General features: G+C 44.2%; 1 protein-coding gene across 1 annotated transcript; it reads left to right on the plus strand.

Annotated features, from left to right (window-relative positions):
* The first annotated feature begins 2356 nt into the window (after positions 1–2356).
* Positions 2357–22344, plus strand: SNRNP48 (small nuclear ribonucleoprotein U11/U12 subunit 48). Its single transcript, XM_062184356.1, has 9 exons — positions 2357–2522; positions 6414–6527; positions 6834–6894; positions 7702–7773; positions 12529–12717; positions 13474–13595; positions 17126–17214; positions 17925–18089; positions 22154–22344. The coding sequence occupies exons 1-9, from the start codon at positions 2370–2372 to the stop codon at positions 22200–22202; spliced, it is 1014 nt and encodes a 337-aa protein (XP_062040340.1). The 5' UTR covers positions 2357–2369; the 3' UTR covers positions 22203–22344.
* The last annotated feature ends 1573 nt before the right edge of the window (positions 22345–23917 follow it).

The following is a 23917-nucleotide window of genomic DNA, read 5'->3' on the forward strand; positions in this document are numbered from 1 at the left end:
GGATGGCCCAAGTCCTTGGGCCCTGCACCCCATGGGAGACCAGGAGAAGCACCTGGCTCCTGCCATCGGATCAGCGCGGTGCGCCGGCCGCAGCGCGCTACCGCGGCAGCCATTGGAGGGTGAACCAACGGCAAAAGGAAGACCTTTCTCTCTGTCTCTCTCTCTCACTGTCCACTCTGCCTGTCAAAAATTAAAAAAAAAAAAAAAAGAGAGAGAGAGAAAGGTCTTCCTTTGCCGTTGGTTCACCCTCCAATGGCTGCCGCGGCTGGCGCACCGCACTGATCTGAAGGCAGGAGCCAGGTGCTTCTCCTGGTCTCCCATGGGGTGCAGGGCCCAAGCACTTGGGCCATCCTCCACTGCACTCCCTGGCCACAGCAGAGAGCTGGCCTGGAAGAAGGGCAACCAGGATAGAATCCAGTGCCCCGACCGGGACTAGAATCCAGTGTGCCGGCGCCGCAAGGCGGAGGATTAGCCTGTTGAGCCGTGGCACGGGCCTTACTTCCATATTTGATGGTGCTGACTGTACTATTGTCACCATTTTTCGTTTTGAGAATAATGCTACAATTGTCCCTCATTACCAGTGGGCAACACCAAAGTCTGTGGAAGCTCAAGTCCCTTTTATAAAATGCTGTATCATTTGCATGTAACTCAAGTACAACTTCCTATACACTTTTTTTTTTAAAGGTTTATTTATTTATTTGAGAGGCTGAGTTATAGATAAGAGAGAAGGAGAGAGAGAGAAAGGGATGCCATCTCTGGTTCACTCCCTAAATGGCCACAATGGCCAGAGCTGAGCCAAACTGAAGCCAGGAGCTAGGAGCTTCTTCTGAGTCTGCCACGCAGGTGCAGGGGCCCAAGCAGTTGGGCCATCTTCTACTGCTTTCCCAGGCCATAGTGAGCTGAATTGGAAGAAGAGCAGCCAGGACACAAACCGGCACCCACTATGCCACAACACTACCACCTCTCCTTATACTTTAAATCATCTTTAGATTACTTATGATATCTAATACAGTAAGTGCTACATAAGTAGATTGTTTAGTGATTCATGACAAGAAAAACCCAAAGTATAGACCCAATTTTTTTCTTTATTTAAAAATTATTTTTTATTAATTTGTAAGGCAGAGAGAGATAACTCATCTGCTGGTTCACTCCCCAAATGCCGGCCAAAGCTAGTACTGCGCCAGCCCAAAGCCAGGAGCCAGGAACTCAATCAGGGTCTCTCATATGGGTGGCAGGGACCCAACTAGCTGAGCGCTCACCACTGCCCCCCAGGCTGTTTGTTAGCAAGAAACTGGAATAAAGAGCAGCGCTCTAGACTCCAACCTAGATATGCGATGTCGGTGGCCTAGTGTTGTGTTTACTGGCAGTAACAATTCAAAAATGAAGTTGGGCAAGGCAATTTTAAAAGTAAAAGGGACTATAACCAAGTATAACTGATGGGTGGGAGAAAATAAAGTTAGCACAAAGGGAATTTGAGGGACAAGTGGAGGAATGAATATGAATTGTATGAAATAATTTTATGGAATTATTAATTTTTAGGTTTGCTCATGCATTGTGGCAACACAGGAAAATGTTTTTATTTTTAAATAATTTTTGAAAGGCAGAGTTACAGAGAGGCAGAGGCAGAGAGAGGAGAGAGGTCTTCCATCCACTGGTTCACTCCCCAGATGGTTGCAATGGCTGGAGCTTTGCCGATCTGAAGCCAGGAGCCAGGAGCTTCTTCCAGGTCTTCCACATGGGTGCCGGGGCCCAAGGACTTGGGCCATCTTCTACTGCTTTCCTAGGCCACAGCAGAGAGCTGGATCAGAAGTGGAGCAGCCGGGACTTGAACCTGCGCCCATATGGGATGCCGGAACAGCAGGCGGCGGCTTTACCGCCACACCACAGCGCCAGCCCTAGCCCCAGGAAAATGTCCTTATTCTGAGGACGTGTATGCCAGCACGTTTAGGGGTGAAGAATCTGCAACTCGCTCTCAAATAATGAGAAAACACGCGTGGGTGTGTATGACAGTAGACCAAGGGAAACCAAACGTGGCAAAACGTTAATGAGCTTACAGACATGTAACACTCCCTGTACTATTTAAATTTCCTGTCGCTATAATCCATCTTTTCCAACAAAAAAAATGTTGGGGAGACGCTGGAACAGTGACAGGAAAAGCCAACAGCTAAAGCACCAGACCGGAAGACAGGAAGTCACTTCCGGCTGACACCGGAAAACGTCTCTGGAAGCGACAACTCCCGCCCTTCCCGTGACGGCTCCCGATAGGCCGTCCCAGTCACGTGGCGGGCGTGGCCACGCCCACAGCTCCCAGAGGCCCCCGCGCGCCGCTGTTAGCTCGGCGACTTCCTGCCGGCGAGTGGGCAGCGGCCATGGCGGGCGAGCCGCCTCCGCTGGAGGAGCGCCGACGGCTGCGGGAAGAGCTGAGCGAGTTCGTGGAGAGCTGCTGCCGGACGCTGGAGGAGGTGACGGCGTCGCTGGGCTGGAGCCTGGAGCAGCTGGATGGCGGGGAGGCGGCGGCGGAGGTGAGCGGCGCGGCCTCGGGGCGGTGGAGGAAGGCTGCAGGAGACTCGCTCCTCTGCCGCGCGGGAGTGGGCAGCCGGGACCCCAGGGACGGCCCAACGCCCCCGGCGGGTCGCACCCAGGCCCTCGGGCGCTCGGAGCCGGCCTCCGCGCGGGCTGCTCCTGAGGGACGCGGGACGGTGCGGCGGGGGCGGAGGGGCGCCGGACCTGGTGGTCTCGGGGGACTGGGGGGAGTCTCAGGGTGCCGCTTCGTCGTCTGCCCGAGGATTGCGCAGCTGCTGTCGTCCTCGCAGTCCGGAGAGCGGCGGGGGCCGGGACGGGGGCTGGGGGTCGGGGCCGGGGGCTGGGGGTCGGGGCCGGGGGCCGGGGGCCGGGGCCGGGGCTGGGGCTGGGGCTGGGGCTGGGGTCTGGGGGCCGGGGCCGGGAGCGGGCGCTGGGGGTCGGGGCCCGGGGCTGGGAGCCGGGGTCTGGGGTCTGGGGGCCGGGGCCGGGAGCTGGCGCTGGGGGTCGGGGGCCGGAGCCGGGGTCTGGGGGCCGGGGTCTGGGGGCCGGGGTCGGGGCCGGGGACTGGGGGCTGGGAGCCGGGGTCTGGGGGCCGGGGGCCGGGGGCCGGGGGCCGGAGGCCGGAGGCTGGAGGCTGGGCCGGGGAGGTTCACCAGTTCGCCTTTCTGCCTTAAGGCGGGGGCGGCACCGATTGTAGGATTATTAACGGACTATTAACTATTATTAATATTATTGTCGAAAAAGTGTAGGCAAGTGAGCAGCCCTGGTGCTTGGTTTGGTTCGGCTTTGTGGTGGGTTGGAGACATGCGCCATTGTGGGGTCGTTCCAGTGACTCTTTCTGGGTTCACCAGGCCATAAGAATTTTTGCCAGGTTTAAGTCACGTGTCTGATTCCCCAGAGGCAATTAAAATGTATTTACTTTATATGTAAACCGTCCATTGCTTACTGTACTAAAAGTGCAGTGGGAAGTTAAAAATATTTGTTTGCCTTTGCTTTTGTATTTGAAGCTGTAGATTCCATTGGGTCAAAGCTTTCCATTGTTTACTCAGCAATAAAATGGAATTTCTGTATTAACACGGGCAGGGAAGCGGATGCCACTTATATACATGACCTCACTGGACACGCATGAATAACCCTGTGAGGTGGTGCTGTTGGCCACGCTTTACTGGTGAGGAAACAGAGAGGTGGCTTGTCCAAGAACGTCCTGCTGTAAGTGGCCGTGCAGATTTGAACCCAGGCATTCCGGATTTTGAGCCTCTGAGTGCTCGATTGTTGTGCTTCCACTCTAAAACTCCTTTGTAAAATTCTAAGTCAGCGCTGGCTGTGCATTTGACTTAAGAGAGAGACTGGTTTAAAAATCTGGGCAAGTGACATCTGTAATTCCTAGAGTAGGTGCTGTCCAGATGGTTCATACAGCCACCTGTCTGCTGGTGTTAGTTTACTGAACTGTTTTCTGTCCTCAGAGCCTACTGTCTGGGGGCAGTGAGGGGGATGCAGTACCCCTAGGCATCTGTGGGGCAGTGAGGATTGGTTCCCAGACACCCCTGCATACATGCTCTAGTTCCTTTTATAAAATGGCATAGTGTTTGTAAATAACCTATGCACATGCTTCCCTTGGACCTTCACTCATCTCTGGATTACTTCCAATACCTAGTAAAGTGTAAATGCTGCTTAGTTGTTAAATTGTTATTCAAGAAGTAATGACAAGGAAAATAAAGTCTCTACATGATTGGTACAGATACAATTAAAAAATATGTTGAATCTGTGGTTGTTTGAACTTGAGGATGTGCAGCCCTTGCATATGGAGGATTGACTATACGGAGAAATCAGTCATGTGATAAAATCTATGATGGGTCAGGTTGCAATTGTTGTAGTGCTGTGCTAGGTCAGCAAAAGCTTCCTGGACAGAATAAATCCTGAACTTGTAAGTATAAGGGAGCAGAATTAGCCTGGTGAAATGCGGAGGAAATGCCATCAACACGTGTGGAAATCTGGAGACAAAGGAGTGATCAGATTAGGAAACCTCAAGTAGTGCAGGATAGCTAGGAGAGAGGGTGTAGAGATGGAGGGGAAGGGTGAGGGTGGGCAGGAGCCTGATCCCAGAGGCCCTGGGCGGTCCTACCAGAGAATCTAGGTTTTACTCTGAAGGTTTATTTGTTTGAAAGGCCGAGAGACACAGAAAGACTATCTAGCTGCTGGTTTACCAAATGGCCACAATGGCCAAGGCTGGGCCAGGTCAAAGCGAGGAGCTTCATCCAGGCCCCATGTGGGCGCAGGGGCCCAAGCACTTGGGCCATCCTCTGCTGCTTTCCCAGGAGCATTATCAGGGAGCTGGAACAGAAGCAGAGCAGCTGGGACTTGAACTGGCACCCATATGGGATGCCAGTGTTGCAGGCAGCAGCCCAACCTGTGAATCCATAACGCAGCCCTGATTTTTTTTTTAAATGAGGGAAGTAGAGGAGTCCTAAAAGTATTTCAAGCCAGGGCATATTTGTCTTTTAATTAAATCATAACTGCTTGTGTTTATTGAACATTTGCTATGTATAAGGCCCTGTTCTGAATCCAGCTTCCTGCCTGTGCAGACCCTGGGAGCAGTGGTGATGGCTCAGGTCATTGGGTTGCTCCTGCCCATGTGGGCGACCTGCATTGTAGTCCCTATTCCTGGCTTCTTTGACTCTGGTGTAGTCCTGGCAATTGCTGGTGTTTGGGGAGTGAACCAGAGATGGGAGCTCTTTCTTGAATGGCTTTGTGTGTAAATTCATATGCATCTTATTTGGTCTCCACAATGACTCTAATAGAGAGGTCCTACTATTTGTATTTTGTAGGTGAGGAAACTGAGGCAAAGAGGTTAAGGGCTTTGTCCAGCGTCACACAGCCAGGAAATGGCAGCGCAGGCATTCAAACTGGCCAGACTCTGGACAGTGGAGTTGGGTGGTGACGCAAGACAGGAAGCAGAATGTGTGAACGCAAGCAGTTAGTGGGTGGCTGTTGTAATGTACTAGAGAGGTGGTGATATTCTGCACTGGGCACATGGCAATGGGAATAGAGTATGTGGAGGGACTTCAAGGATATTTAGGAGTAAGAATTAACAGGGCTAGATGATTCATTGAATATGAATGATGAAGGAGAAGAGACTTTTTTTTTTTTTTTTGCTTGAGCAAGTGGACCTGTGAGAACAGGGGAGAACGCAGAGGCCAGGTTTGAGAATTATAGGAGACTATGAATATAATGAATTTATTTTTGTTCGTGCCAACTTCTTAGTGTCTGTAGCATGAACAGGTTCTGAAGATCTAGATTTTGGATGTCATCTGTAGAGTAAGAGTCGAAGCTGTGAGATCTTCCAAGAAGCATGTGTAGAATGGCAAACAGGCACTGCTTGGACGTACACGGAACACCAGTTAGAGCAGGGAAGATGGGGCATCTTCAGAGGTGACTAAGTGGAAGGAGCCAGAGAGGCAGAAGGAACATGCACAGTGTACCAGGATGACAGAATGGGCAGTTGGAGTGTGACCTGAGAGAGCAGAACTTAGAACGGCTGTGACGTGTTGTTTGACTTCAGTGACAAGCAGGGAGTCCGTGATTTGCTGACCGGTCTCAGGGGTGATGGTGGCAGTGGATGAGGAATCGCCATGGCAGAGGTGGTTGGAACAGGGAGTGTAAACTGCTCCTTTGGAGAGCGAGGCTTTGAAAAGGGTGGAGAGGAAGAGGGGCTTTCAGAAGATGGGGGAGTTGAGGGAGCTTTTTTAAAAAAACACAAGCACATCCATGTGGGAGTTGAGAGAAACCTGAAAAAGAGAAGGTATCACACCCCTTAATCAAGTAATAAACATTTGTTGGTATAATTATTTTTAAAATATTATGTGTCTTTTTCTTCTGTTTGATTTTTATAGGATGACATTGTGATATGTCCTTATGATTTGAATCATCATATGCCCAGGTCATCGTTAGCAAAGCACATGGAATCTTGCAGATTGAGAAAACTGGGCTATACCAAGGAAGAAGAGGTACTGCATGTTTGCTGTATTGTGCATTTGTGCTGTGTGATTCGTGCATTAATAAATCACGGTGTTTGGAAGGTGTATTCCTTTGTATGCCTTTTGTAGCTTAAAACAATAACCCTTATTAAAGAATATGTATACACACACACACACACACATACCCCTTATTTGTAGGGGAGGGTGATGGTTGTCTAATTTCACAATTTGTGAGGAATACTTAAATGGTACTAGTCTGTTGTTAGCTTATGTCAGTTCTTAAAATAGTTCATTTCTGAAATTTGTGAACACTTAAGTTTTTTTTTTACTGTTTAGGAAGAAATGTATAATCCTGAGTTTTTCTATGAGAATGTGAAGGTACCTTCAGTTACTTTGAGTAAGTATTAAGTTACTAGATTATAATTTAAAAATAGTATAGGTATTTTTCATTTCTGATTGATCATAAGAATGGATTTTATTAGCATTAAGAACATGAAGAAGGATGCTTAGTACTTGTAGAGAATTGAGGATTAATTAATGTTCAGTGGGATTAAGTTATGTACTCTGAAATGTAGAGAGCAGGTTTATGGTAATAGGCGGTGAAAACCCAGAAGAGCTTTCTACAGTAGGACAGACACCTTCTTCCTTGTGGTAACAAAGATCTGAGCAAACACAGACTGGAGGTAGGATGGAAGACAGAAACATGTTCCAGGTATTCACAGCTTCTTGTAGAGGTTTAACTCTTGGGCTCTGGAAATAATAGAATGCCTTGATTCAGTTCCTGGTTTTGTCACTAACAGATCTGTAACTTCCAACCTGTTTGTTGCCTAAATTTCTTTAAAATGGGGATGATGCGAAGAGAACTTTGTGAGGATTAAATATTAGCATTTAGGATAGTCCCTGATACTTAACTGGTTTTCAGGAAATGTTAGCTGTTATTGGTCCCTAAAATTTGTAGCTACTACTGCAGCATGCCTGATGATAGTGTTTTTTAAACTGTAGAAGTGTGGTTACTTGCTAAGCTCTGGACAGATCCGAGAGAATTTTGTGTTTAGGTGACATAGGCAGCTGTGTGAATGTTTCCCCTCTTAAGATTCTGTAAGGTTGTCACTGTGCTAAAGAGCTGGGATTTGAAGCTAGTTACTCATTCAGTTGTGGACACTGGTGATTTCTAATGTACTTACGGATTTTTTTTTTTTGACAGATAAGGACTCACAATTCCACATAATTAAACAAGCTAGAACTGCAATTGGAAAAGATGGTGATTATAACCAAAGTAAGTGATGTCATTCTTGAGCTAATTCATGAACCAAGTAATTTTAATCCTACAAGCACAACACTACACATTTCTTTAAGAAAAACCTATGGAAACAGTTCTATGGGGAAGGTTAAGTTTAACCTGTAAACACTAGACTAATCCGCTTTGTTTCAGTCTCATTTGTTAACTGTGTGCTGCTGAGATGTTGCTCACGCGGACACTCTCTTAGCTGTGGAGTCATGCTTTGGCATTACCTAATAAGTGAGATTTCTTATTTATACATGTGTGCCATTGGGGGAGACTTACCCAAGATTTCCTCTGGAAAACGATAGATTGATCTCCAGCTGCCCCGCAGTGGGACCACATCGGGGTATTTCTTCTCTTTAAGCGATGACTGCTGGGGATCCCCTCTCAGAGCAAAGCTTCACCTGGAAGTTCAGAGGACTTGTAGATCCCTGCATGCCCAGCTTTGGAGCTCGGTTAAGGAGTTTCTTTCTGCCTAGAACAGAGACCAGGTTAGAATTTTTAAGCTTTTAGAAAATTGAAAGAAAAGTTAATCTATCAAAAACATAGAAGTGAGTGGTTAGTGAGAGTTTAGATGTCTGGGGGTGATATCCGGCCCACACGTGACCAGCTCCCCCTAACAAGGATGTCTGAGTTTCATTTGAACCTTCTGGTGGTTCCAAGCTTTCTCTGCGTACCTTATCTTTTTTCCTCTTCCCTTTTTCTAGCAGAGTTACAGGCATCAGGCCATAGTCATGTTTAGTTTTGGCCTTGGTGGAGGGTCAGGTCTTTACCAAACATTGTTCTAAGTCAGTATCTGGCCTTGATTTCTCCAAGGTGCCCTGGAGCTTCGGAGGAGGCCACCTTGCCCTGAGCTGCTCCGTGTTACCTTGGTTCCCCACGACCGCGGGAAGCACACTTGTTCTATTTCTTGTTCTGCAGCTCCCACTTCTGTGCCTGTGAGCTGAAGGCCAGGTTTCTTTCCTTGAGGAAGGCATTGGACTTTCTTCTTACTTGGACAGGTTGCTGAGCTGTGACCAGTCGAGCCTTTTTTGCCCTCTGTTACTGGTTCTGCCCATTGCCCCCGTTTAGTTAATGAACCAATCAAAAACTAGAGGTTTTGGTTTTTGGAGGAGTAAACATTGAAAGACTTGACTCTGAAGTAGTGAGACAGGTTGGCTGAGTTCGTGTTAGAGTTGATGGAGAACTTGGGAGTCATCTGGTCCAGCATCTGCCTCTCACAGATGAGGAAACAAACCCTGGGTAGAGGGACTAGGAAGGTCTGGTGTGATCACCAACACCTGCAGGACTCCCAGGTTGTTAAGGTTTCTTTTTCAAAGCTCTTTTGTGTATTTCATTTCTCTCACGACAGACGGTGTAGGCTGGGCGAGGATTTGTCTCATCCGCTTTAGGTGAGGAAACAGGCACACAAATGTGGAAGTCTGCCTCGGCTAGATAACAGCAGAGCTGGATCCAGACCAAGTTCTGAGCTGTGGCGCAGTCTTTGAACTGAGCTGCTCTGTTTTCTGTCGGGAACGCTCACTGTCTAGTGGATTTTATGGACTAGGGTTCTGGACACTGCTCGGATCCACTCATTGTCACAGCCGTCGTGATTAAGGGGGACTTCACGTGTGTGCCTGCTCCTGTCAGTGCCGGGCATTGTTCCCTACGTTGTATAATCTGCTTTACAGAAATAAGTCACCCCCTAGCCTTGTACATGTGACAACTTCTTTTCAGTTTTTGTCTTCTTTTCTGTAATACAAAGCTGTCTTGTGGGGTCCTTAGAGGAACAGAGATAATGAATGCTAAACTAGCCCTTGTTCCAATAATGGGTAACTACTGTTACCTAAGTGGAAACTAATGTACAGAAAGCAATAGTAAAGAAGTGCTTGAGAGTTTTATATGTGTCCTTTGGAAAGCATTCTCAGGTGTTTATGTATACCCGGTGTCTTAACCCTTTCTTAAAATTCTGTATAGAGTTCTGTAATTATTCAACACAGATTATTTTTGTGACCCATTCCTGGCTTTGACATTTTAAAACCTTTTGCCTCAGGACTAGAAATCTTTAAGTATCTTTTTATTTATTGATGTATTGAAGGAAGAAGAATGTCTAATATGAACAAGGTCACATTTTCCTATCTAATTTTGTTATTCATTAAAATGTAAGTTTTTTGACAGGGTTGTGTGCATGTTTTCATTTTATTAATCATGTCAGCCCTAAACTGAGTACATAGACTTTTGAATCTTGTAAGCTTTGTGAAAGCTTGAACAATCATTAGATCTTATTTTTTTCAGATACAGTGACTTTGGTTGATTTTGTAGACAGAATATTAATTCCAATCATAAGCAGTCATTTTATATTTTATGCTATATCTTTTTCCTTCAATATAAAATCTTTAAGTTGCCGTGCTTTGGTTTCATGGAGTATATTTGTGTTATGTCTGTGATTTTAAGATCAGTGTATTATATCTAAAAGAACCTTAAAGGAATGGGATTGAATAGCTTTAGACCCAGTCTGTTCCTACCACTTAGGAGAATTTGGGTGAGTCGTTTTATTTCAGTGGCCTTAGTTTCTTTGCTTTGTTATGGAATTGACTCTGAATTCTCCCACAAATTCTGTTTATATTTTTGAGACAGTATCTTTTATTGTTTGATGTTATATATGTTTCATGTTTAAGATTCCCTGTGATGTCAGGAGTGACTAATAAGGGAAAACAGTTATTTAAAATAGATTAGAGTTTCAGTTTGGAATGATGAAGTTGGGGAGATGGCTAGAGCAGGTACTTGCACAATGGTGTGAGGCATAATGGTGCCTCTGAACTGGGCACGTGCACTTAAAAAAAAATAGTAAACTTTATGTTCTTTACGTTTACCACTGTTTCTAAAAACTGCAAAAAAAAAAAAAAAGCAAGATAAAAGGTCACAGAATCGTTATGGCATTCTGATATACCTCTAAATCATATAAAAATGTATGAAGCATTACATTTTATGGGATTGTAAGCTTATGGAAGTGTGTTTATCCTTTTTTTTTTAATCAGAAATATCTGTGTTCTGAGTGATTTAATGCAGTTTGTTGCTTAACTTTTCCTGTACTTTTTCTTTTTCAGTAATTGGGGTGAGTATAAAGAGGAATTAGGAACCTGAATGTACTCCTTATTTAAAGATATGCAGTATCCTTTTGGCAAATGATATCCTTTTAAAGTATCATTAAAATTTCTAAACCTTATCTCAATAGCTATCACAATATTGTGGTCTTGATTTGGAATTTTGGTTGAATTTGAAGGAATTTAAATGTCAATCTGAAGATACCTTGGAGAAATTTAAAATGAAAATGCCACAATAATTTAAGAAGAAATTTTTTCTTTGTTTAAAAATGACAGAGGTCATGTGGTTAAAAAATGGCAGAGGTCATGTGGAGCTTGTTTGTAATACATCATTGTTTTCCAGTCTTTGCATTTTTCTCCCAGATTTTTATGGCCTGTATTCAAAGGAGTTGGGCTTATGATAGCTAACTTTTGATAATTCTGTATTACAAAGTTTACTGTTTTAACACCTGGTCACATAAAGGGGCTTTTCCATATGCCTACTAGAACTTGATTAAAATTGACTGACTTGAGGGAGCCCTTCTTCCTCACTAACTCAAACCCTTGGTAAGGGAGGTTGTCCGTGTGAAAGCCTGGCTTCAGATTCAGCGATGCTGTCCTAGATTGCAGACAGATGTGACGTCGTCTCTTTTTGGTGTTGTAATGTTTAGTTCATGGCATGCTCTAATTTGAATTCTTCTACCTTTTCACCTAAGAAGTTAACAAAATTAGAAGTCATCACATGTGAGGTTCTCAGAAGCACTATCGATTTTACTTTGTTCTCTGAAGCAGAGTTACTACTTTAACATAATCTAGCAAACATTAGAATGAGTCCTTTAGTAGCTCATGTTCTTTGTTTGCATTAGTGAGGAACGAAGCCTAGCAAGAATTGTTTTAAATTGTTTTATTTACAGTTGCAATCATTTTTTTATTTGAGAAAATTTGAATCCAAAACAAATTTTCTTCAATGTTTAATACATCGTATCAAGGTATTGTATTTACTTTATTTTATTAATGGACAGATGTTAGAAAGTTCTGTAACGGTGGGGGGGACACTGATGTTAAGATTTTTCTGTTAACTTGGTTAAGCCACTGTGCTTCCTCCTGAGGAAACACATAAGTTCTGTTTCCATTTAGTCTTTTTCTGGTCTGAGGAAGTTTGGGATTTTTACTAAATTGTTTTTTGACCCCAGCTCTAAGTCGTGCAAGTGGGATGTACTTTGAATATTGAACATGTAGCCTAATGTTTCATGCAGAAAAGACCTTCTTTTAAGCAAATTTTTCTTATTTCCATAATTTATTTTCAGACTTGATAGCATGTATTACCTGTCAAGCATTTTTTTGCAGCCTTTATGGGGAAAAGCATATTCGCAAAAAGAAAGATACTTCTGTAACATGGTAGCCTTTTAAAGATCACACCCAAAATTTGTGTATGAGCAAATTGTCTCCTATGGTTGTTACCGCCTGCGTAGCAAACGTCTGTAATACAGTCTTTCTGTGGGACTAGCATTCAGGATAGTCCTTATTTATTTCTCATAGAAATTGATGTTTTCTATATTTGGTGATTACTGTGAGAGGAAGTAGCTTGTGTTAATACTGCGTTGTAGCACATGTGTAATAAGTGGTGGATTTTCAGTCCATAACACTTCATGTGTTGTTTATTCTTGTGGTTTTATCTTTACCTTAGGGATTTACTCTTCGTCGCCTGCTGAAGTTCCTCTGAATCACAAACGGTCTGTTTGTGATCTGACCCAAGCCGACCGCCTTGCCCTCTACGATTATGTAGTTGAGGAGACAAAGAAGAAGCGCTCCGATTCTCAGATCCTTGAGAATGACAGTGATCTCTTTGTAGACTTGGCTGCCAAAGTCAATCAAGGTTTGAGATGAATGTTACAGCTCTGCATTGCTTGTTTATTGTTGTCGTAGAGATTTATGTATTTATTTGAAAGACCGAGTGGCCGGGGGCAGGAGAGGGGTAGAGAGCAATCTTTCCTCCCCCAAATGGCTACAACAGACAGCACTGGGTCAGGTCAAAGCTGGGAACCAGGAACCATGTCTAGATTTCTCACGTGGGTGGCAGGGATCCAAGTATGTGGGCCATCAGCTGCTGTTTTCCCAGGTGCGTTAGAAGGAAGCTGGCCTGGAAGTGGAGCAGCTGGGACTGGAACTGCATTCTGATGTAGGATGCTGGATGTGTTCCATTTCTGAATTGTCTGTCCTATGCATTAAGCTGATTTTTCAGACCACTTTTAGTTGGAGTAGAGTGAGTCTGTATCATCTAATAGCAATACATATATATGTGCATATATATATATATATATATAAAGTTATTCACTCAGTGCATAAAATCTTACACTTTTAGCTTGAGCATATCTTCTGTGTGAAGCATGTTACAACTCTGTTATGTTCATCTGTGTACCGAGGCACTCCATGTCCAACTATCTGCTAGAGAAAAGGAATTATGTAAGACTTAGCCCATATATATGTGCACACACACACACATAATGTAGAATTTTTAGGTATTTATGTGCTACCTTGAAATATGTTGAAATATGACTATGGTCTTCTTACCGGCTAAGTCATAAGAATTTAAAAGCTCCAAAGAGATAATATTATTTTATTCTTTCTTTAGATAATAGTCGAAAAAGTCCAAAATCTTACCTTGAAATCCTGGCAGAAGTGAGAGATTATAAGAGAAGACGACAGTCCTACAGAGCTAAGAATGTTCACATAACCAAGAAATCATACACTGAGGTAAGTCTTGCATAATCTTACAAACATTTTTGAGAATGAAAATGTATCTTAGGTAGTTTGCTAAGTCTGTTCAGCAGGTTTGCACAGTTCTGTCTGGGTGATTCTCACCGTCACTGATGGACTTGCTGGTTTGCCAGTCCTAGAAAGTGGTAATCAAGTTTGTTGTTGCTGCTAGTATTCTTTGCACTTCATTGTTGCCTTTTATTATGGAAGTAATCAAATAAGGATACTACAAAAGATTTGTTGGAAAATGGAATTAAAAGATAAATTCTGGGCTAGCGTTATGGTGTAACAGGTTATACCAACACCTGTGACACTGGCATCCCATATGGGCATTGGTTTGAGTACTAGCTGCTCCACTCTCGATCCAGCTCCTTGCTAATGTGCCTGGGAAAGCAGCAGAAGGTGGCCCAAGTGCACCCCCTGCACCCACATGGGAGACCTGGAGGAAGGTCCTGGCTCCTGGCTCTGCCTGGCCCAGCCCTGGCCATTGCAGCCATTTTGGGAGTGAACCAGTAGATGCAAGCTCTCTCTCTCTCTCGCTCTTTGTCTCTCTCTTTTTTCTGTGTACTTCTGCTTTTCAAATAAATACATAAATTTTTAAAAAATTTTTAGAGTGTTTCTTTTGGTGTAAAAATATTTTGAAATCCAGGCCCTTCCACCCTCCCCTCCCCCCCATAATATGCATTTTCCATGAACCTTTTAAAGACCTCATTGTACGGATGGATTTCAAAATTTTTGCACCAAAATAAACTTAATCTTTTAATTGTACTTTTCAGTGAACATTTTGAAATACCTTTGTGGCATAGTCTGAGGAACCCTTAGGTCTTCGTTGCCCATCTTGAACAGTTAGCAGCCTGTGTTCCTCTTGTATGTATCCCCCACTCTACCTGTCTTCCCCAACCCCCACACTTGGTGACTCTTGAAAGCAGATCCCAACTATCTTTTACCTGTCAGTACTTAAGTGTTTATAGATCAATGATTCTTCATATCTCTGGTGGTTTTTTCAACTTTTTATCCATTTCTTCATCCATGTCCTACATGTTTTTGGTCTGGATTAGAACAAATTTCAGCAAAAAATTAATGACATCTGTAATCACTGTGCTGACACACTGCAGGGGATGTATGAGAAGACGGCACACAGACCCACCCTCAGGCAGCTTAGAATTTAAGCAGTGAAACACACATGCAGAACGTGAATTGTGTTAGAGTGCTAAAGTAACGACTGAATCACATGGAGTCATCCTCTGTCAGAGATAGTATCGGTCTGAGCTTCGGAGAGAAGGTAGCATTTGAGGGAAAAGGAGAACCAGGGAGAGGGGAAGAAGTGTCTGCTCACTGGCTGCCCTCTGTGGTCTGGAACCTGTGCTTGGAGGACTCTGGGACAGTGCGTTTCAGGAGCTGGTGTAGAGCTAGCAGACGAGGACTGGTAGGGCTGCCCGAGGAAGGGCCAGACCTGGGTGCTGAGTGCACTGGAATGTGACTTGTCACTCTGGGTTAGACCTTGGCCTGTCAAATTTTCCACAGGAAGATACAGTGGAAAGAGAGTGGCAGTGGCGGATCAGGATTTTCTAGATGGGAGGACAAACATTTTTTTTTTTTTTAAAAAGATATTTATTTCAAAGAGTTAGAGAGAGAAGAAGGGACAGAGAGATCTTCCATCCACTGGTTCACTCCTCAAATGGCCACAACAGCCAGGGCTGTGCCCTGCCAATGCTGGGAGTTTCTGCAGGGTCTCCCACATGGTGCCCAGGCCCAGGAATGTGGGCCATCTTCTGCTCTCCCAGGCACATTAGCAGGGAGATGGATCGGAAGTGGAGAAACCAGGACTTGAACTGGTGCCCATATGGGATGCTGGCATTGCAGGCCGTGGTTAACCCACTCTTGGTCCCAGACTAGCATTCTTAAAAGGAAATGTAGGTGAAGTTATCTCTTAGTAACATGGAGGGATTGGTTCCAGGACACCAGTGCCTGAATCCTACGTAAAATGGCATAGTATTTGTGCATATTTTAAATCATCCTGCATTGCTTTAAAACCTAATATGATGTAAGTGCTATGTAAGTAATTATTATGCTGTATTGTTTTAGGGAATAATGACAAGAAACATGTCTCTACTTGTTGAGCACAGGCATGTTTGTAGGGAGTGGGGTGACTGTTGCGTCTGTGGTCAGTTGTGAACCAGTGGATATGGAACTGTGAGGTATGGAATCCACGGTGCAGAGGCCTGTCTATACAGGAGTTTCTCGAAAGCCCTTAGTAACCCTTGCTGGCTAGAGCTTAAAGCTTCCGAGGAACTACCCAGTGAGAAATGAGGTTGGCTTCTACTCTGTGATGTAGCAAGATCATGGAGGGCTTTGAAAGCTTTCTTATAGTGTTCAGACATTTTTCCATTGTACTCTGGGAGCATTAAATGCTTTGAGGTGGATGGAAGTGCATCAAGGCCTGAACTAGATAGATAAATTTCTTCTTAAAACATTGTCCAAATCAGACATGAGGGAAAATTTAGCTTCTATTATATTTTTATCTCTGCCTCCTCAGTAAATAGCCCTATGCTTGATGGTGTGGATAAATAAGCAAAATAAAACCTTGCATGTGGTTCTTACATGTAAGGAATTTATAATCTCATTGGGGCATGTCTGAGAACGACTGTAATAGTTCATGTTTTGTCATCCAGACCTAAGTGTGAGTTTTTAAAAAATGTTTCTAAGTAGGGCCGGCGCCGCGGCTCACTAGGCTAATCCTCCGCCTTGCGGCGCCGGTACACCAGGTTCTAGTCCCAGTCAGGGCACCGATCCTGTCCCAGTTGCCCCTCTTCCAGGCCAGCTCTCTGCTGTGGCCAGGGAGTGCAGTGGAGGATGGCCCAAGTCCTTAGGCCCTGCACCCCATGGGAGACCAGGATAAGCACCTGGCTCCTGCCATCGGATCAGCGCGGTGCGCCGGCCGCAGCGCGTCTACCGCGGCGGCCATTGGAGGGTGAACCAACGGCAAAATGGAAGACCTCTCTCTCTGTCTCTCTTTCACTGTCCACTCTGCCTGTCCAAAAAAAAAAAAAAAAAAATTTGTAAGTAATCTCTCACTTTGAGATCAGTTGCAAAATACACCATAGTACCACGGACTCAGGTGTAGTGGTTCTTTTACCAGGGTCACCTGTTGCAGCATTTTGCCTGTGTGCTTACCATTCACACTCTGTCCATTTTGCACTCTCTTGGTCCTGTCTGTACATAATTTTTTTAGTTAAGGGTAAGTGACATAGAGCATGACTCATTATCCCTAAGTACCTAGAATGTATTTCCCAAGAATAGGCGCATTTCTTAGTTATCAACTTCAGATGCAGCGCTGAGATAGTTTCTTCAAGGACCGTCCACAGTCTAGTTGTTTTGTGTTCTCTAAACTGAACACGTTCGCAGTCCACTGTGTCCTAGCTCTCAGTAAACACTCGGTTGATTGTCAGCAATGCTTTTTCCAGCTTTATAGTCTTTATTTGTGAACCAGCTTTCTTACCTGAAATTCGCTGCTTGACTTTCTCAAGGTGATTCGGGATGTGATAAATGTGCACATGGAAGAACTCAGTAATCACTGGCAAGAAGAGCAGGAAAAAGCGGAGGATGGGGCTGAAAAGTACGTCATTATCTTTACTGGTGAAAATGCTCTCTGAACTGTGTGCTGTAATGGTTAAGTTTTAGCATTTCCAAGATGCTTCATAACACACTAAATTATCAAAATACCTATTGTTTATTGTCATCAGTGCTCAGGATTCTGAAGCCAGAGTTGTCCTATGGCATTGCCCTTTGGGACAACAATATTAGTGAAATAAGTAATAAAACCTAAGACCTGGGGCTGGTGTTGTGGCGTAGTGGGTAAAGCCACTGCCTGCAGTGCTGGCATCCCATGTGGGTGCCAGTGCAAGTCCTGGATGCTTCCCTCCCGATCCAGCTCTTTGCTATGGCCTGGGAAAACTGTAGAAGATGGCTCAGGTCCTGGGCCCCTGCACCTGTGTGGGGGACCCGGAGGAGGCTCCTGGCTCTTGGCTTCGGATCAGTGCAGCTCTGGCTATTGCCGCCATCTAAGGAGTGAACCAGTGGATGGAAGACCTCTCTCTCTCTCTCTGCCTCTGCCTCTCTGTAACCCTGCCTTTCAAATAAGTGAATAAATCTTTAAACAAGATAAAAAACCTAAGAGCTGCGTTTCTTTCCCTGCCCTCTTACGTGGCATATAAGCTCCTGTGTATTGATTTGGATCCTATCCATCACTGATACGATAGAGTATTGCACTTCAGGCTGGTATGTCTGTGTGTGTGACACACTGATCAAGGCACCTTTCTATTTCAGGAAGGAAGAGAGGCGATCCGCTTCGGTAGATTCTCGACAGTCTGGTGGAAGCTACTTTGACGCGGAGTGTTCTCGGCATCGACGGGGTCGGAGCAGGAGCCCACATAAGAGAAAAAGAAACAAAGACAAAGACAAAAGCAGTGAGTCAAGAAGAAGGAAAGAGAGGTGGGTCTAACCGCATCATCCACGTTGAATTGTTTACTGCCGAAAAGCAGAGCAGGTTCTGTGGACCATGCCAAAAGCCAGATTATAAGAATACGGCAAGGAGAAGAAATGATAAATAATTGGTGACGATTTTTAAAAAATTTTATGAATTTATTAAAAGCTAGGATGATTGCTTCTGATTTTTAAAGATTTATTTGTTTATTTGAAAGAGTTACAGAAAGAGGGGAGACTGAGAGATCTTCCATCCAGTGCTTCCTTTATTTATTTTTTTTTGTAAAGATTTATTTATTTATTTGAAAGTCAGAGTTACACAGAGAGGGAAGGAGAGCCAGAGAGCGAGAAAGGTCTTTCGTCTGCTGGTTCACTCCCCAAAGGGCCACAACGGCCAGAGCTGGGCTGATCTGAAGCCAGGAGCCAGGAGCTTCTTCCACATCTCCCACGTGGGTGCAGGGACCCAAGGACTTGGGCCATCTTCTACTGCTTTCCTAGGCCATAGCAGAGAGCTGGATTGGAAGAGGAGCAGCCAGGACTAGAACCCATATTGGATGCTGGCACTGCAGGCGGCAGCTTTACCCACTACACCACAGCACTGGGCACAGTGATTCATTTTCCATGTGTCCGCAATGGCCAGGGCTGGGCTGGGCTGAAGCCAGAAGCTTCGTCTGGGTCTCTCATGTGGGTGGCAGGGGCCCAAGCACCCCGGCCATTTTCTGCTGCTTTCTCAGGCCGTTAACAGGGACTTGGATAGAAATGGAGCAGCCAGAACACAAACCAGCGTCACAGGTAGCAGCTTTATCTGCTCAATGCTGTCCAAGGAATTTTTTTTTTTTTTTAAGATGTTTATTTAAAAGGCAGAGTAAGCGGGGGACAGAGAGAGAATATATCTTCCATCTACAGGTTCATTCCCCATATGGCCACAGCAGCCAGGCTGGGCCAGACCAAAGCCAGGAGCTTAGAACTCCATCTGAGTTTACCATGTGAGTCATAGGAGCCCAGGCAGTTTGGCCATCCTCTTCTGCTTTCGCAGGCACGTTACCAGGGAGCTGGATCACAAGTATAGCAGCCAGGACTTGAACTAGCACCCATATGGGATGTCATCTGCTGCACCACAACACCTATCCAGTGAAGATTCTTTGAATTTGTTCAATTCAAATAAGCACAGCTTCGGTGGCATAGTTTTCTATGTACATGATTAGATATCAGAGTTTTCCCTTTTATCACTTACTTCCTTTCTCACCAAGACTGACAAAGGCAGTGTCTGTGTAGTGTGTTAAAAGTTTTTTTAAGATTGATTTATTTGAAAGGCAGAATTACAGAGGAGGAGACATGGAGAGAGAGAGTGCGCATGCGAGTGAGTGAGCAAGAGCCAGCTTCCATCTGCTTGCTCACTCCCCAGTCGGCTGCAGTGACCAGACTGAAGCCAGGAACCTGGAACTCCATCCAGGTCTCCCATATAGGTAGTAGGGGCCCAGGTACTTGAGCCATCTTTGCTGCTTTCCCAGGTGCATTGGCAGGAAGCTGGATCAGAAGTGGAGTGGCCGGGACTCAAACTTGTGGTGCTCATATGGGATGCTGATGTCCCGGGTGGTGGGTTAACATACTGTATCACATTAAACACATGTTAAACTGTTTACGGTTCACTGTTAAACAGATGTTTGCCTAACTGTTCTCCTTTCTTCCTCCTCCTTGCTGTTGCTAGTTCCTGCAAACTTCAGCATCAATTTTTCTTTTATTAGCAAGGTTTTAATAGATGGAGAGATAGAATTAATACTCAGATAATTTTAAATCAGCCGAGGTATATTCCAGTGTTCCCAGTGCTTATGGCGTCTCTGGTGATTTTCTGTCAGTTCCTTCTTCCCCAGCATTGCTGCCCTGGTTCATGGGATGACCCTCGTCTGTTCAGCTAAGCCAGCAGTCAGGGAGTCATTGTAGATGCTCTTTCCTGGTCTCACCGTCTGGGCAGTCCATAGCTGCTGTGAGTTCTGCCTAGAAGATGTCACATGTAGCTCTGCCTCTCTGTCCCTTGTCCATCTGCAAATACTGGTGGTTTTCCTAAGGCTCTGTTCATCTCTAGGCTTATCCCATGTGAATCCGTCCCCTTTCTACTCTCAGGGAATATGCAGGTCTTACTGCTCTGCAGTGGCAAAATCCACCTTTTGGAGAGTAGCTCTCAAACCGCTCTGGACTGAGGACTGCCGCCTGCTTCTCCTGGATTTATGCCACAGTGCAGTGGAATGCATGGATGTACTTTAAGCCGTGTGTTACTGAAGAGTCCTCATCCACTTGGGCCACCTCTCTGCTTCTCCATTTGTGTTCTGCTGCCTGGTTTTTTTAAAGCCTGCCTGGGAAACTTGCTCATCCTTTAGGTCCAGCTCAGTTGGTTCCTGAAGCCTTTTCTTATGGTGAGCAGAGCTGGTCATCTTTTCTATTTTGTCACTGCCCTACCTAGCACACACTTGGTTTTGAACTTAATATTTATTACCAGACTTTGAGCTCTGGGGAGGCAGGATGGCCCACGTACTTGTCAAGTAGTAGGCTCCCAAATGGTATCCTGGCTCCAGAGCCGGTGTTAGTTAGGAGCTAGTAAAGCTTTCTGTAATGATTGGATAATTTCACTTTTTGTACTACCATTCAGTTCATAGGTTTAAAGTTAGCTGTGGTTTAGTTGTTCTGTTATAAAAATGGAATTATATGTAGATATATAATTCCCTCTGATTCATATGAGAATTTTATAACTTAGTGTGTACAGATTAACTTTGGTTTGTCTCAGAAATTGTACTCTTTCCCCTCTTTCAAGTTAGTGCTTCTTCCACTTAAGTAATTTTTGTTTTATCTGTTCAACTCCTTTTGACTGAAATACATTGGAAGTCCTCAAAATCTAAACATGGTCATGGGTCGTTGTGGTATGGGGTTAGGCCACTGCTTGGGATGCCCACATCGCATATTGGAGCACTGGTTCGAGTCCCATCTACCCTGCTTCCAGTCCAGCTTCCTGCCAATGCATCTGCGGAAGCTTTGGCAGTTGATGGCTAAAGTCTTAGAGCCCTGCCACTCAGGTGGAGACCCAGGTAGAGTCCTGGGCTCCTGGCTTTAGGCTGGTCCAGCACTGACTCTTGGAGGCATTTGAGAAGTGAACCAGCTCATGAAGATTTCTCTCTGTGTCTCTTCTCTGTCTTTGTTGCTCCACCTTTCAAGTAGCTGAAAATAAACATTTACAAAATCTAAACATGAACTGATTTTCCTTTATTGAGATGAACTTGGTATTAGTGAAATATTTCTGAAGAGGGCAAGGCTAATCTTTGATGTCGTCCCCTAAGGTGAAATGAATTATGGAGAGTTGAAACAGGAGTCAGAATAAGGAAATCAGACAATTTCTGAATTATCTCTGAGGCTTTCATTGTCTATTTGAAATGAATTATTTGGTCATCTATTATTTACATATATTCAAAGTTAATTTTAAGGAATCCAAAGCACAATTTTCAACAGTCCCACTTTGCTAATCCCTATTTAATTTTGCTTCTTACTTTCTGTATTTACTCTTTTAAAAAAAAAAAATCCCTCTTCAGCCTAGCAGTAAGACACCAGTTAAGACAAAGACTGGCCACATCAGAGTGCCCGAGTTCAGTCCCAGCTCCAGCTCTGACTGCAGCTTTCCGCTACTGCAAACCCTTGGAGGCAGCAGTGATGGCCCAAGTAATTGGGCTCCTGCACCCACGTGGGAGACCGGGATTGAGTTCTGGGTTCCCAGCCTGGACTGCGCTCAGCCCTTGCCACTGTGGGTGTTTGGGGAATGAGCCAGCTCATGGGAGCTCTGTGTCCTCCCCCCTGCTGGGAATACCCCTCAGTGCCTCTCAGGTTGTTGTTGTTGTTGTGTTTTTTTTTTTTTTTTTTTTTAAAGAAATCCTGTTCAGTTCTTTCTTGTTTTAGCTGTTGAGTTCTGAATGCATATTTTAAGATGTTGTAGTTTATGTCTGATGAAAGTGCATTACTGTTGAATTATTGTTTTAAATATCTGGTATTAAAATCTCCATTTATAATAGTTTTTAATACTCCTTTCATTTCAGGGATGGGGAAAGACATCATAGTCATAAAAGAAGAAAGCAGAAAATATGAGTGCAGTATTCGTGCATGTTTTAACTATGCTGTGTCATGATAACCAGTATGCTGATATTTAATTGGAACTGCTTTGCATTGGAGAATGTGTTTATATGATTGGTTTGGTGCTCATTATTTTTCAATAAATACATGTGCTTCAGATTGTGAGTACACTATTGGGCCCTACGGCTTGTTTTCCTTATATTTAAGTAGAAGGTTTGCTTCCTGTTACTTGTTTTGTTTTGATTTTTTGGCTATTTATATGTTATAAATATATCTTTTTATCAGAAAAGCCAGCATTTAAAGTATATAAATTTTACACCGAAACATTCTTATTGTAAAAAATATATATACTTTAGAGATAAGGCTAATGTCCCCTTGGAATACCACCTGTAGTCCTTGGCCCACCCCAGTGGTAACTTCTCTTTACCATTACCCTGGGGAATTGTAATAGGAAAAATCAATCTAAACAGTTGTCTGAAGGGGAGTTGTCTGATGGGGAGTGATCTGGCTCAGTGAATTATGGTGTAGTCGGGGATGGAGTGCTGTGTTGGAATTAAAAGAAGTAAAATAACTGTTCATGTGGATAGATCTCAGACATGATGCTGAAGGAAACCAGCAAATGCTTGCTCTCTGCCTCTCATGTATATAGAGAGAGAGGGAGAGAAAGAACATTTTCTATGCCTATATGTGTGTGTACATATATTTAAAAGTTCAGAAAGTTCAGAAGAATCCAATTCAAACTCCCAGCAGGGATTATATGGGGGGGGGGGGGTCCGTAGACACGATTGGGGGAAGAAATGAAGATGTGTAGGGTTACCAGAGGAAGCTTTAGTTTCATCCATTGTACAGGGCTGTTTTTTTATAATAAAGTGTTCTTGTTTGGCTTGTTAATTAAAAATATACAATCATATTTTGTTAATCAGCTTTATTGAAGTATTATTGACATACATCAAACTGTACCTGCTTGAAGTTTATGTTTCATGTGTCTTGACATTTATAACCCTGTGTAGCCATCATCACAATCAAGACTTTAAAAAGTTCACAGGGAATGCATCTTACAGAACAAACATGGATTTCAAGATATCAAGACTTTTTTTTTTTTTCAAAAACTTTTTGCACCAAAATACTTATCTGTTAATTTCATTGTTCTGTGAGCCTTTGGAATTACCCTTTATTTCCATCGCCCTCGTAAGTTTCCTTACATCCTTCATCCCAGTTAATTCCTTTAGCCCTGTTCCTTAGCAGTCATAGATCTTTTTATTGCCATTGATTCAATCTTTTCTAGAATTCTTTTTTTTTTTTTTAGAGATTTATTTATTTGAAAGGCAGAGATACATAGAGGGAGAGATAGATCTTTCATCCACTGGTTTACTCCCCAAGTGGCTATGACAGCCAGGGCTGGGCCAGCCTGAAGTCGGAAGGCAGGAGCTTCATCCAGATCTCCCATGTGGGTATGGGGCCCATGCAGTTGGACCAAATTCTGCTGTTCTCCCAGGCCACTAGGGTGCTGGATTGGAAGTGGAGCAGCCAGGGCTTGATTTGGTGCCCATGTGGGATCCAGTGCTGCAGGCAGCAGCTTAACTCCCTGTGCCACAACACTGGCCCCTTTTCCAGAATTCTTGTAAATGGAATGTTAGAATGGCCTTTCACTGTTGCAGATGTTCGAGATGTGGGGGTTCATAATAGACCATTCTTTTTGCTGAGTAGTCAGCGAGCCATGGAATGTGAGA

This window comes from Lepus europaeus, chromosome 3 (genome assembly GCF_033115175.1).
Source record: "Lepus europaeus isolate LE1 chromosome 3, mLepTim1.pri, whole genome shotgun sequence".
Lineage (NCBI taxonomy): Eukaryota > Metazoa > Chordata > Mammalia > Lagomorpha > Leporidae > Lepus > Lepus europaeus.